General features: G+C 35.0%; 1 protein-coding gene across 1 annotated transcript; it reads right to left on the bottom strand.

The window, feature by feature from the left end:
* Positions 1 to 11,838: 11,838 nt before the first annotated feature.
* Positions 11,839 to 13,459, bottom strand: LOC109244433 (inorganic phosphate transporter 1-11-like). Its single transcript, XM_019411521.1, has one exon. It carries the CDS (start codon positions 13,426 to 13,428, stop codon positions 11,839 to 11,841), a length of 1,590 nt encoding a protein of 529 aa, XP_019267066.1. The 5' UTR covers positions 13,429 to 13,459.
* Between the last annotated feature and the right edge of the window lie 264 nt (positions 13,460 to 13,723).

Genomic DNA, 13,723 nt, shown 5'->3' with positions numbered 1-13,723 from the left:
TTTAAACTAAACTGTTTCCAAATTTTAAAAAGGGGTCATTCGTTTTAAAACGGATCAAAAAGGAAATAGGTTCACATAAACTAGAACGGAGGAGTACTATTTTACGACTAAAGTTATGTACTTCCAAAATTGAACCCGCTAGCACAAAATTCTGGGTCTGCCACTGATCCCTAAAGCCAAAAGAACGTTTTCCTGCAACCTATTATATGGCTACTCAATCTTTTTCAAGATAAAAGAAAAAACATGTAATGTACTGCTCCCTCCGTTCCTGTGAACCTATTTTCTTTTTGGTCCGTTCCTAAAAGAATGATCCCTTTCTAAATTTTGAAAATAATCTACCTATCTTAAACTTCCAACTCTACCCTTAATGAGAAGCTTTTATAACCATACAAATAATCTGGGCCCCTTTTTGTGACGACCCGGCCGGTCGTCTCATGAGTTACCGCTCCGTTTCTCCCATTTCTGCTTCTTATTGCTTGGTTCATCTATGTTTTGAGGTATCGGGTTGGTTGGATTGAATCCGAATTGGTTTTGGTGAAGTTTGAGACACTTAGTCTCTTTTAAGAAGGCTTAAGTTGGAAAAGTCAACCGGATGTTGACTTATGTGTTAGAGGACTCGGATGTGAGTTCCGATGGTTCGGTTAGCTTCGGGAGGTGATTTATGACTTAGGAGTGTGATCGAAATGGGCTTTGGAGGTCCGGAGTAGATTTAGGCTTGAATTGACGAAGTTGATATTTTGGCGATTTCCGGTTGGTAGGCGAGATTTTGATATAGAGGTTGGAATGGAATTCCGAGAGTTTCAGTAGCTTCGTTATGTGATTTGGGATGTGTGTGCAAAATTTCAGGTCTTTCGGGCGAGGTTTGGTTGGGTTTTTGATCAAAAGCGTATTTCGGAAGATTTTAGAAACTTAGGCTTGAATTCGATGTGTTTCGGGTGATTTGATGTTGTTTGAGGTGTTTTGATGATTGGAACAAGTTTGAATAAGGTTTTTGGATATGTTGGTGCCTTTGGTTGAGGTCCTGGGGCCTCGGGTGAGTTTCGGGTGGTCAATCGGACCATTTTGAAGTTTAGAAGCTGCTGAAGTTTTGCTGTTGCTGGTGTTTTCGCACCTGCGGTTTGGGGACCGCAGATGCGGTGCCGCACGTGTGGGAGAGAAGCCGCAGAAGCGGTTTTAGGAAGGATTGCCAGGAGCCGTAGATGCGGTTGATGAGCCGCATCTGCGAAGCCGCAGGTGCGGAAGCTTGACCGCAGATGCGGTTTTGGGCCATTTAAGTGACTTCCGCAGAAGCGGATGAATGACCGCAAATGCGGTACCGCAGAAGCGGTTATGGGACCGCAGATGCGAAAAGGACTGGGCGGAATGTATATATTTCTTCCTTCGCGATTTTTGAAGGGTTTAACCATTTTTGAACTCGGAATTGGGAGCTTTAGGCGATTTTGAAGAGAGAAATCAAAGAGGCTTCGTTGAGGTAAGGATTTTGGACTTAAAACACATTCCTATGGTAGAATTTTATGAATTAAGGTTGTAATTTAGAGGATTAAAGGGCTAAAAATGGAGGATTATGGCTTGAGTTTAAGAGGCCTTTAATGGGAATTTGAGGGGTCATTTGGACTCCGATTTTGGTGTTCTTTATATGCATAGACTCGTGGGGAGACGAGGAATCTATTGATATAAAAATTTCTGAATTTCGAGATGTGGGCCCGGGGGTCGGGTTTTGGTAATTTCGGGATTTTTGGTATTTTTCGATTGGTTTCGCTTGGGCTTCGTTCCCTTAGCATATTTTGACACCGTAATTCTGATTTTGACTAGATTCGACGCGAGTGGAGGCCGATTCGAGAGGCAAAGGCGTCGCGGAGTAGTATTTTCACCGGTTTGAGGTAAGTAATCATTGTTAATATGGAACTGAGGGTACAAAACCCTGGTATTTGACCTGTTTTGATAAAAACGGTGACGTACATGCTAGGTGATGGGCGTGTGGGCGTGCACCGGTAGGGATTGTGACTTGGTCCGTCCCGTAGCGACTACTAAGCCGCGTATTTGGTTTGGAAATATTATTTTACTCCTTATTTTGGATATTATACTGTATTATGGGCTGTATGCCATGTTTGGGGCCTTGTGCCGACATGTAGAAACCCTTAGGGGCATTTTGACTGTGTTTCCTCACTCTACTTGCAAAAAAAACATATTTTGGAATATTAACCTTTACTATCTCACATAAGCACTCCTAACACATACTCCACCACTATTTACTCCAAGGGCAATGTAGGAAAAAAATAATTAATTCATTCTTGAAATCTGGAAAAATTACTTATTTTGGACCACAAAAAAAAGGCCAAAAAATCACTTATTTTGGACCGGAGGGAGTATATCCGAACCACTAATTTACAAAATACAATGAGTTCACTGTTAAGAACGTTAATGGTTGAACACATAAAGTTTCAATCCTAGACCATCCCTGCAAAAGAGCATATGTTTTGGGTTTCTAGACCTATCTTCGTATTAAACATACGTGTTCAAGTAAATCCTAATGGTAAATACTTACCCACACCGGGTGTTTACACCAAACTATATTAACTCACTATGGTTAATTAATTTAATTAGATGAGAATGCATGTAATTTACCATGGTTAAATGATTGAAGTCCATATGCAAGACACATGTCATACATCTATTGGTTTGGTGTAAACACCCGGTGCGGGTAAGTTTTTACCAATCCTAATTCTGGAAAAAAATAAAGAGCTTGTTGATATTAGAATCAGACTTATTTAATGTTGAAACAGCAGCAACACTTGTAATGGTAGATTTCAATAAAGTATACATGTACAACGTACTAGATCTGCGTGCTTTCATGATCACAGGAGCATCTCCAGAAATTTTCAGAACTCCACCTTTACATGTGTATTTGCACCCAAGAGATTCTAGAATATCCAAAGAGATGAGATTTTTCTTCAAGTCGGGAACATATCTAATATCGATGAGAGTTCTCACCTCACCATCATGCATTCTCGATCGAAATGTACCTGTACCAATGACTTTGTAGGCAACATTGTTTACCATCAAGACAACTCCACTTTCAACAGATTCATATGTTGTAAGTAAATCCAGTTGGGACACATATGATAAGAGTAACCCGAATCCAATATATACTCATCGTTAGATTTAAAACGGTTATTAGTTGTTAAGAAAATAGTTCCATCAGTCTCATGAGCAACTACACTAGCTTCAGGGTTGTTAGTATTTTTGCGCTTTGTTTTCTTTTCCTTGTGCCTTTCTTGAGAGTGGTTTCAAGTTGGAATTTTAAAATTATTTTAATATATATATATATATATATATATATATATATATATATATATATATATATATATATACACACACACTCATCAATTTTTTTTTATATTCACCAGAAATATGGATGTGACATATTAAATAAAAAATTACTAATATAAAGAAAATAAAAATTGAAGAAAGACAAGATTGATATAACTTATGACTATTTATATTTTGGAGTAAGTTAAAATATAAAATAAGTAAATTAATTACTTATCATATTAAAGATTTGATGACTTCTAAAATTTAAAAAATTTCAAGCAGCAAAATAAGATCTTAAATAAATTATCTATATTATATAAGTAATGTGAGAATATTTTAATAATACTAAAAATATTATTGACAAATTTAAATAATACCTGAATATTTTTTAGCAACAAATTTAAAGTGAATAAATTAAATTTTTAGGAAATGCAAAACTTTATATTGTACTTTTTTATATTAAGCAAGGGCATTTCGTCAAATGATAAACTAATAAAAAGTCACATGAAAATATGAGAATACTAAATAATAAATAATGACAAGTAATAATAAACAAAAAAAGAGAAAAAAAATATAGAAGAATGAGACTTATTTAAATTTGAGATGAGAAACTGTCTTTCCAATTATGATGAGAAAAGTCATATAATAGGTCCACATAACTGAAATTCCAATAAAATCAAAATCAAAAGATATTGAACAATGAAAGAATTTCAAGTAATAAGTAAATAAGTTTATGATGAGAAAATTCATACAATGAATTATATAACATAACTAAAATCGTAATAGATAAAGTCAATAAAAAAAATATAAAACAGTGAAAGAAGTGGCAACCCGATGGAGGTACTAGGAAAGCTAAATGAGTTGCTTGGTTTTTCGCTGGATGAAGAAATTTAACTTTGCGCGTGTACCTATATTAATGAATGCTGAATTTTAATATATATATATATTAATATTAGTTCCTCTGTTTTAATTTATATAACACATTTTTCTTATTAAAATAGGATAGACAGATAGATATATTCATGTATATTTTTAGTTGTGGACAAAAATAATATATACGTACTAATTAATATTAAACAAATTAAAGATCTAATGTTATTTGTTTTTGTTCCTTTTCTATTTGAAAAAATATAACTTTCGACTTGCGACTTTGAATAATTTTGATACATGATTTTAACTTTATGAGTTATAATTTTTCTTTTCTATTTTTCTTTTATGTCAAATATCAATAAAACTTATTGCCTTCAATTTTTAGATAATACAATTCCACCAACCAGAATTTAGTTAATTTTGCTAGTAAATTTCATGAGTTTATTGATTAGTGCAACTTCAGTACTAATATCTTAATGGTAATCGTTCATCGTCATTTACCAATTGATGTGATTTCTGACATTGATCAATGATTTGTTTGGATGGAGTTGTGTTCTTATTGTTAAAATAAATGTTTCATATAACTAATAAGTTCAACATTTTTTCTACCTATTTAAAGGCTCTTAATTACTAATAAGTATTTTCTCTGTCTTAAATTTTTTATCGTCATTTTCTCTTCTACTACACACATAAAGAAAAACATTAGTCAGCAGCAGCAACAGAATAAAGGGCTATCAGACATGAGGAATGGGCAACAACAGCAAAGAGCACCAGTAAAACAAAAACANCTATTAAACCATTAAGGAGGTGAACGAATAATATATACGTGCAAGTTTCAGTTATAGAATTCAACAATATTAGGACAAACTTCTTGATTTTATTTAAACTATTGCACAACAAAGTGGGTGATGCTGATGTTGAGTTCCCACATCTGCTATTTAAATGTAATTTTATATGATTATGGTCAATTCTCACCTTACAGGCTAGCTTTTGATGTATGTTGAGTTTGGCATAAATTCCGTTTCTTTAGCTACTGATGCCAACTGCCATATTTTTATAAAAAGATAATTAACATTTAATATGATATGTTTTAATCAAGCTGGAACATATATACCCATGATGATATATCTATCTCTCGCAATAATAAACTCTATAGCTAGTCTAAGATTAATAGTGAAAACTACTAACTGTATGGGCATATGGCTGGCCACAAAGTAAAATTGTTATATTTGCATGCTTTAATCATGTATTTCACAACTCCATATTATTTAGCAAAGAAAACGTAAGGGAAGAAAAAAGTGATAGAAGCATTAACGGCTATATTTCTGGTAAAATACCAATTTTAATAAGAGGAACTAGGCTTAACTCTATTTTTGAGGCAATTAATTTACATTCCTAAATTGTTAAAATACTTTTGGTACTAGGTAACTCTTCTGCGATGTATCTTTGTGCAACTTGTGAATTCATCGTTGGAGAATATAGGTGGATGTGTATCAAATTTGACTGAAAGATAAAAATAAAGTCAACTCCTCGGTAATGTGAGTTCCAACGACAGGAGACATCTTTTACTTTGTTAGACAATGGGAGAAACTACTGAAGTGATGTTCATCTTCATCACTAATCATATACTTTTCTAGGCAGACTTTTGTTAATATTGCGGTTCTTGAATTTATTTGTAAGAACAGAGAAACCTTTGAAAGTGAATATGTGAACTCAAATCTCCACCACTGGATCGATTTGGTATTTGGTTACAAGCGGCGGGGATAACCAGCAGTTGATGTAAGATTTAACTTCAAATAATTGTTAAACCAGTTGCAGGTTTTGAATTTCACTGAATTTTGGGGATATTGTTGTACAGGCAACAATCATTTTTTGTTATTTGACATATCAAGGGGCTGTGGATGTGGATACCATGGATGATGAATTGCAAAGGTTGGCAATGTTGACGAGAAATGGGTGACCACCCAGTTGCAATTCAGTGGGAACTTCACCTTCTCTGGCTCACAGATAAAGTTTTATAGCAATAACAAGGTAGAGCATTATGATTAGTTAGTCATTGTTTAAGTCATTTTTAACTTTCTTGCCGGATCCATTTTTGGTTCTGATGTCCGTCCTTCCTCGGAAAAATGGGAGTCCTTTGGCTGAAATTATTGAGCTTACAGCACAATGCTTTGGAACATTACCAATAAATTGCACATCAGTTACCCTTATTCCCAAAGTGAAGAACCCAACATCAATAAAAGAATACGGGCCAATTTTCTGCCGCTCTACCCTATACAAGCTAATATCAAAAATGCTGACAAAGAGACTAAGGATGGTCATGAACACATTGGTGGATGAGAGTCAGGCAGCTTTTGTACCTGGGAGAGGCCTGATGGATAATATACTACTAAGCCATGAACTGATAAAAGGATATGGGAGGAAAGGGATCTCACCTAGATGCATGATCAAGGTAGACATGCAAAAAATATATGATTCACTTGAATGGGTGTTTTTGGAACAGGTGCTTGATGGATTATGCTTCCCTGCTAAGTTTGTTGGATGGATTATGGAATGCATCAAAACAGTGTCCTATTCTATCAATGTTAATGGCAGTCCTACTATTCCATTTGATGCTAGAAGAGGGGTGAGACAAGGAGACCCTATGTCTCCACTATTGTTTGTCTTGGCAATGGACTATCTGGCAAGAAGTTTGAAGAGCCTAAAAGAACAACCTAACTACAATTATCACCCAAGATATGAAAAATTGGGTATTATCCAGCTCGGTTTTGCTGATGATCTGCTTCTTTTCTGCAGAGGAGACAAAGTATCTGTGCAATTATTGTATGAATGTTTCAGCAGCTTCTCAAAAGCTTCAGGTCTAGTGGCAAACCAAAATAAGAGTAGCATCTATTTTGGAGGAGTCTCAACAGAAGTACAGCAAGAGATTACACATATCACAGGATTCAGCACAGGTGAACTGCCCTTTAGGTACTTAGGTGTTCCACTAAGTACTAAAAGGCTATCAGTAAGCCAATGCCAACCACTGTTGGATAAAATGCTAGGGAAAATAAGACAGTGGACAGTGAAATTTCTGAGCTATGCAGGAAGGTTACAACTGATCAAGAGTGTTCTAACTGCTATACAGTCATTCTGGTCCCAAATTTTTCCTTTGCCAAGGAAAATCATACAACAGGTGGAAGCCATATGTAAAAAATTCTTGTGGACAGGTGATACTAGCTCAAGCAGGAAGGCTCTAGTAGCATGGAACAAATTGTGCAGGCCAAAAACCAAGGGAGGTTTGAATATCACAGACCTTAATACATGGTATAGGGCAGCTATATTGAAACATTTGTGGAACTTGGGAAAGAAGAAGGATAAACTGTGGATCAAATGGGTACATGCATACTACTTAAAGGGAAGGGAGTCGTGGGAAGTTGATGTAAAACAAGCTTCCTGGATCATGAGGAAGGTATTACAAGCTGGAAAATACTTAAATGAAGCAGGGTTGGACACAGGAAGGGTAATGCAGAGTAACTCGTTCTCCATTAGAGATATGTACATACAACTAAGAGGGAACTTCCTGAAGGTAAGCTGGAGTCGACTGATGTGCAATAACAAAAGCTGTCCAAAGTGGAAATTTATAATGTACCTGGCACTGCAGGAAAGTCTATATACAAAGGATAGATTGAGGAAATGGGGAATGCAAGTCAATCCAGAATGTGCTTTGTGCGAACAAGAGATGGAGAGCCACAACCATATCTTCTTTACCTGCTCGTTTTCTGAAGCTGTATGGAGTAGGATACTTAGATGGCTGAGCATCAATCGTAAACCAAAGTGTTGGAATGAGGAGATCAAATGGGCAACAGAGCAAATGAAAGGCAACGGTACCAAATCTGTATTGTATAGGTTGGGAATGACTGCAACAGTATACCATTTATGGCTGGAAAGGAACAGAAGAATTTTTCAGAAGACTAAGAGAAATAGTGATGATATTACTAAACAAGTAGTTAGAGATATTCATTGTATATGTGATAGGCAAAGTAGTTTGAGGAATAGTATGCAAATGCTCAACTATTATCCTTAGAGTAGGCTTTGAAGTAGTTTGATACTAAGTTTGGGGATGAATGTCTAAACTTAGAGATATACGTGTATATATTTTACGTGGAATAAAGTAAATTACCAAAAAAAAAAAAACATTAATTAGAATTTCTTTTGACTATTTAACCCTTATTTATGTCTAAAGTATAATATCTTTTTATTGAACATTTACTTTATTTAATTATGTGACATCTTCATCATCAAGAACAATCACTTCTAAGGATAAAATGAAAAAAATAATTAATTTTGTCTTAAACTTCTAAAATGACAAATAATATGAAACACCTATATTTAGAAATTATGATAAATAACTTGAAATGGAGGGAGTACAAATTAAATGCTTATGTTAGTTGTATATTTGCTTATTTTCACTCCAATTCCTCGTCTAGCAATTTACGTTTGGAATAATCAACAAAATTGTACTTAGAAAATAAAAAGAAGAATTAATAATAGTTGTTCTTTTCTTCAAATTAAAAAGTAGTAGTAGTTCTTCAATTTTTGCCTTTAATCTCTTGAATCCAAATATAATGCTTAGCGGTGAAATTTTAAACATTGAATTTTGAATTTCTAAAACGTATTTCAACGAATTAGTTCTTATATTTGGTCTTAAATATTAGGACCTTGAATTATAAAAGGAAAACTTTAGTTGGTTTTAATGTCTTAAATATTGGGATTNAAGTTTTAGTTGATCTTCTTCTTCTAAATATTATTTTATAACAAAAATGACTATTTTATTCATTATGAACTCTATTTTTTAAAGGGTAACAAAAGGTGAACGACATTTTGCTAAGGGCCTTCGTGCTTTTAATATAGTATAGATATAGAATAGATAGATAGATATGTAGATAATTCATATATAATATGTATAATCGTGTATAATCTATATATACGGATTATCTGTCTGGCTATTTGTGTATAAACAGTGAATGCAGAGTGTAATCCACAAGATTGATTAGGAAAAACTTCTTTAAAAACGATAATGATTTAATTTGCAATGGTAAATTTTTGCATGATTTCAAAGGAATAATTGGCATAATTTACCTTGAATCTGACGGCATCTCGCAGTGAAGGGATATATTGAGTCTTATAACCCTAGGAGTATTGCAGGTTGTTCAAAGTTGAGGCTAACCGATAAATAATATTGTAATTTTTATGACCTGTATTTATGATATAGAGATCTTAAAGCTATTAAATTAGAGATCTAGTTGGAATTTTAGTTAATTTAGAAGTCCAAAATATTAGGAAAATAACTTAAATTACGACTTTGTCCAATGTAAAATCTATTTTTAAAGGGTAAAAAAGGCGAACGATATTTCACTAAGGGCCTTCGTGCTTTTTATATAGTATAGATAGATAGATATTCTCTCTCCTCTTTTTTATATTAATACGATCCGCGCACCGTACTAGTTAACAATAACAGGAAAGAATATAATTGAATTCTTTGTATTTGCATACCTAATTTGCTCCTCAATTATTCTTTTATTTACAATACACCACTTCATCTATTCATTTTTTTTTTTTTGTTTTTTGCAAAATCGTAACGAGTTCATTTTAGGAAGGATAAAATAAAAATTACATAATTATAGAAGAAATAAGGTTAGAAGGGGGCGTTCACATCCAATTTAGTTAAGTTAATCATGGAAAATTAAGATATATTAGGAGCCCTAGTTCTAATAAGTAAAAAATTAAAAGGGAGTAAAGTCGTAGTAACTAAGTTAGAAAGCTTTAGGGTTGCCGTCAATTTGTCCTTCTTTTGTTTCCCGCAGTTCTTGTTTTAACATTTTGTTTTCGTTGCGGGTTACTTTTCCAATGATGCAAATGGAAAGTTAGTGTAAGGTATTATGCTAAAAACTCGATCGAAGGCATACTGTGGTCTGTGGGAGACAAGTTTTGCAGTAAGCATAGGACTTACTTGCTACTAAGGAGTAAGCAAAATTAAATTACAAATATACCTACTTTAAATGTAGAATTTTCTTTATGTTTTTATTGAGTATATGAAACGAAAGTACTAGGAACGAGAAGTAGTCTGTGTCTTCTATTTTTGTTTCCTTCTTTTTTCTTTACGATAATTCCTATTAAACTGCATTTTTGTTTTGTTGTATAATCTGTGGAATTTTTTTTTTTTTTTTTTTTGACATAAATGATAATGCCTACAGGTAGCTGAAAGGCTAGAGTTTTTCCCAATTGGTTTCTGGGTTTTCTATACCTTCTTGTGATTCCTCGGTGATCGATTGACATTAACTTAGGATCACAACGGAATATGGCAAGGTTTTATTAACTACTCCCTCCGTTCCAATTTATGTGAATCTGTTTGACTGGGCACGGAGTTTAAGAAAAAAAATGAAGACTTTTGAAATTTGTGGTCCTAAACAAGTCAAAAAGAGGCAAGAGTATTTATGTGGTTATAAAAGTTTCTCATCTTTTATCGAGTCAATTACTCAAATGGTCACTCAGCTATCCCAAATTATCTCCTAAAGTCACCTTTCTTTCGTTTATAACAACAAAATCACTAAACTATGCCTATTGCACTCAGAAGGTCACTCAACTAGATTTTTCAAATTTTGGATTGTCAAATACCTATTTTACGCTCTTAATTATAAACATTTATATTCTTCTTATTTTTTTTAATGCAATAGACATAGTTCAGTGACTTTGTTGTTACAAACGAAAGAAAAGTGACTTTAGGAGATAATTTGGGATAGTTGAGTTATCATTTAAGATCAAGTACAAAATACATATAAGTAACTATGGTTAAATATTAAAAATTATAGCTAAATAAATTGAGACGTTCCGATTATTTATTGATTGGGCACAAACACTCGGTGCGGGTTAGGAGGGAAGTGGATGAGGAGAAAAAAAATAAGGCGCTGATAAAGTGGACAAAATCTTTAATGTTTGGACTTTTGTAATATGATCATCACCAAAAGGGTTTTAAGAAGGTATCTGAATTGGGTTTCACCAGTCCAATCTACGAGGTTCATTACAATATCCTATAGTTGTAGTCGTGTTCTACTCCTATTTAAGTTAATTTTGAGGTTCTAAGAATTCCAACTTTTTAATGGATTAATCTAACAGAAGGATTTATGGTTCTGGAGAAGTTATTGGTAAATGGTATACTAATTCCTTTCCATTACAAAGTGCATGAAATAAAACCTATAGTAGTGAGACACATTTGGTTTTTTTATGCAAAGTGAGAAGATACTATAAAAAGCATCCATTTCTTAACAAAAAGATTGAATATATAACTAGCACATTTATCATTTATCATAGAAATAAGGAAACAAAACCCCTGGGGAAGGGTCGGAAAGGAGAAAGAAAATGCAAAAGCTCCTGGCCAATTACTTGCCAATGGCCAGCTTACTAAAGCTGAGTTTAACTAATTATATATATATATTGACAGTGTAAAAACAACTTACGCTAGCAGTGTAATTTTACTTGCGGTAATAGGTGATTTATCATGTTAAAGCTCTTATTATACATAAAAGTGATTGAAAAGCTACCAAGCAAAACGGGGCGTGACCAACCAAACCAAGTAATCGGTTCTTCGCCCATTTATTGATTCATTTTTTCTATACATCATTCCCATCCATCATCCTGGTGGCCAGAAACAGGCTTACTAGTCTTCATCTGTGTCTCATTCTGCCTGCCATCCTCCCCTGAAATTTCTTCCAGTGACCTGCCTTTTGTCTCAGTCACCAAGAAAGTGAAAGCGAATCCAAGCATATTTGTGACAGCCAACAGCATCATGGCTTTCTTGATTTTATGAACATTTCCATCTTGCGTGTATTGTTGTATCCCAAATGCACTGATCATCGCCCCGGCCTTTCCAGATGCGGCGCTCAGTGCGTGGCAAGTGGATCTCACTCTTGTCGGAAAGAGCTCCGCGGGGAGCACAAATGTTGTCGAATTGGGTCCAAAGTTGGCAAAGAAGAAAGTTAAGCCATAAAGAGTTGCGAATGTCCATTTGTGCTCCTTAGTCTTTAGGTAATCATATTTGACTCCAATGATCGCCATGAAAACTGTCATCATGAAGAACCCCATCAATTGTATCCTAAACCTGCCAATTTTTTCGATGAAGAACACTGTGAACCAGTAACCAGGGAAAGTACCAAGCAAGGCAATCACGAACATGGCACGCGATGTCTCAAACATCTCCCTCAAAGCTGAAATGTTTTGGGCTTTGCTAGTGAGTCCCATGACTGGAAATATGTCCTTTTGAGTGAGGTTTTGGCTATAGAAAGCTATGTCCAACAAGAACCAAGTTGTCATTGTACCTATTAAGTGAAGCCCGTGGCGCTGGAAGAACTCACTGGAGAGCAAAGGATATTCATTAGCTGCCTTGAATTGGGCCAATTTGTCACCTTCTTCTTGGATTTCTATATCAAGAACCTTCCCCATGTTAATCGCTGCTTGTTTAGCATTTCCCTCAATAATAGCAGTGTAACGCCCTGTTTCAGGCATCTTCATTCTCCAATAATAGGTAACAAGTGCTGGAAGAGCCCCGACCATCAACACGATCCGCCAAACATAATCGGCCTCAGGCTCCGTGGACAAAATTTCATCCTGATCAAATGGTGTACCTCCGTACTTGATTAAAAACACATTGGAGATAATCATTGAAACGAGCCCCGCGAAGATGATCCCAACTCCTTGCATAGCAAACACCGCAGCAATAAACGCCCCACGAGTTGACTTGTTAGCATATTCAGACATGATTGTAGCAGAAAGAGGATAATCTCCTCCAATTCCAAATCCAAGCCAGAATCTGAAGAAACAGAGCGTCCCTATTACAGATTTTGCACTATAGCCAAAGGACAAGCCGGAACAAAGTGCACAAACGACCATGAGAATTAAAGTGAGTCCATAGACTTTTTTCCTACCAAGTTTGTCTCCTAACCAGCCGAATACGAGTTGGCCAGATAGAGTACCAACTAAAGCAACTCCAATCACCCAATTGTTAGCCATGTGAGGCAATTTGCCCGGGGCTTTCGTGGCAGGATCATAGTAATAGAGGCGGCCTAAGAGTTTAGAGACAGTGGAGATGCAGAAGAGATCGTAAGCATCAGTGAAAAATCCCATTCCAGCAATGATAACGGCAGTGACATGGTACCATTGGGTACGTGCTGTGTCAAGAGCATTGAGCACTAAAAGATTGTCAGAGGCCATGTTGATTTTTTCTCTTGTTTGATGAGATTGGTTTGTGTCTCTAACTTGCTATACATTTATATACAGTTATGCGATTAATTAATTGACTTTTACACCTAGGTTCTGTAGCTAGAACAAGAAATTGGTTGATCACTATTGGAGAATATCCTTCCTCTTTGCTGAAATCAATAAATATGCCTCCAACTCTACGCCACCACAAGAAATTGAAACAACAAGGTGGCAGTGATTCTTATGCTTTACATTATAGATTAATCTTCTTTCGGCAATCACTTTGAGACAGCCAGGACGCGCTAAA

Source organism: Nicotiana attenuata, unplaced genomic scaffold (assembly GCF_001879085.1).
Source record: "Nicotiana attenuata strain UT unplaced genomic scaffold, NIATTr2, whole genome shotgun sequence".
Classification (NCBI taxonomy): Eukaryota; Viridiplantae; Streptophyta; class Magnoliopsida; order Solanales; family Solanaceae; genus Nicotiana; species Nicotiana attenuata.
Note: the sequence above shows the minus strand (reverse complement) of the source record. Positions and strands in the feature narration are given on the sequence as shown.

Coding starts and splice junctions, on each gene's coding strand:
- LOC109244433 (XM_019411521.1), bottom strand. CDS start 13,428: ATGGCCTCTGACAATCTTTTAGTGCTCAATGCTCTTGACACAGCACGT.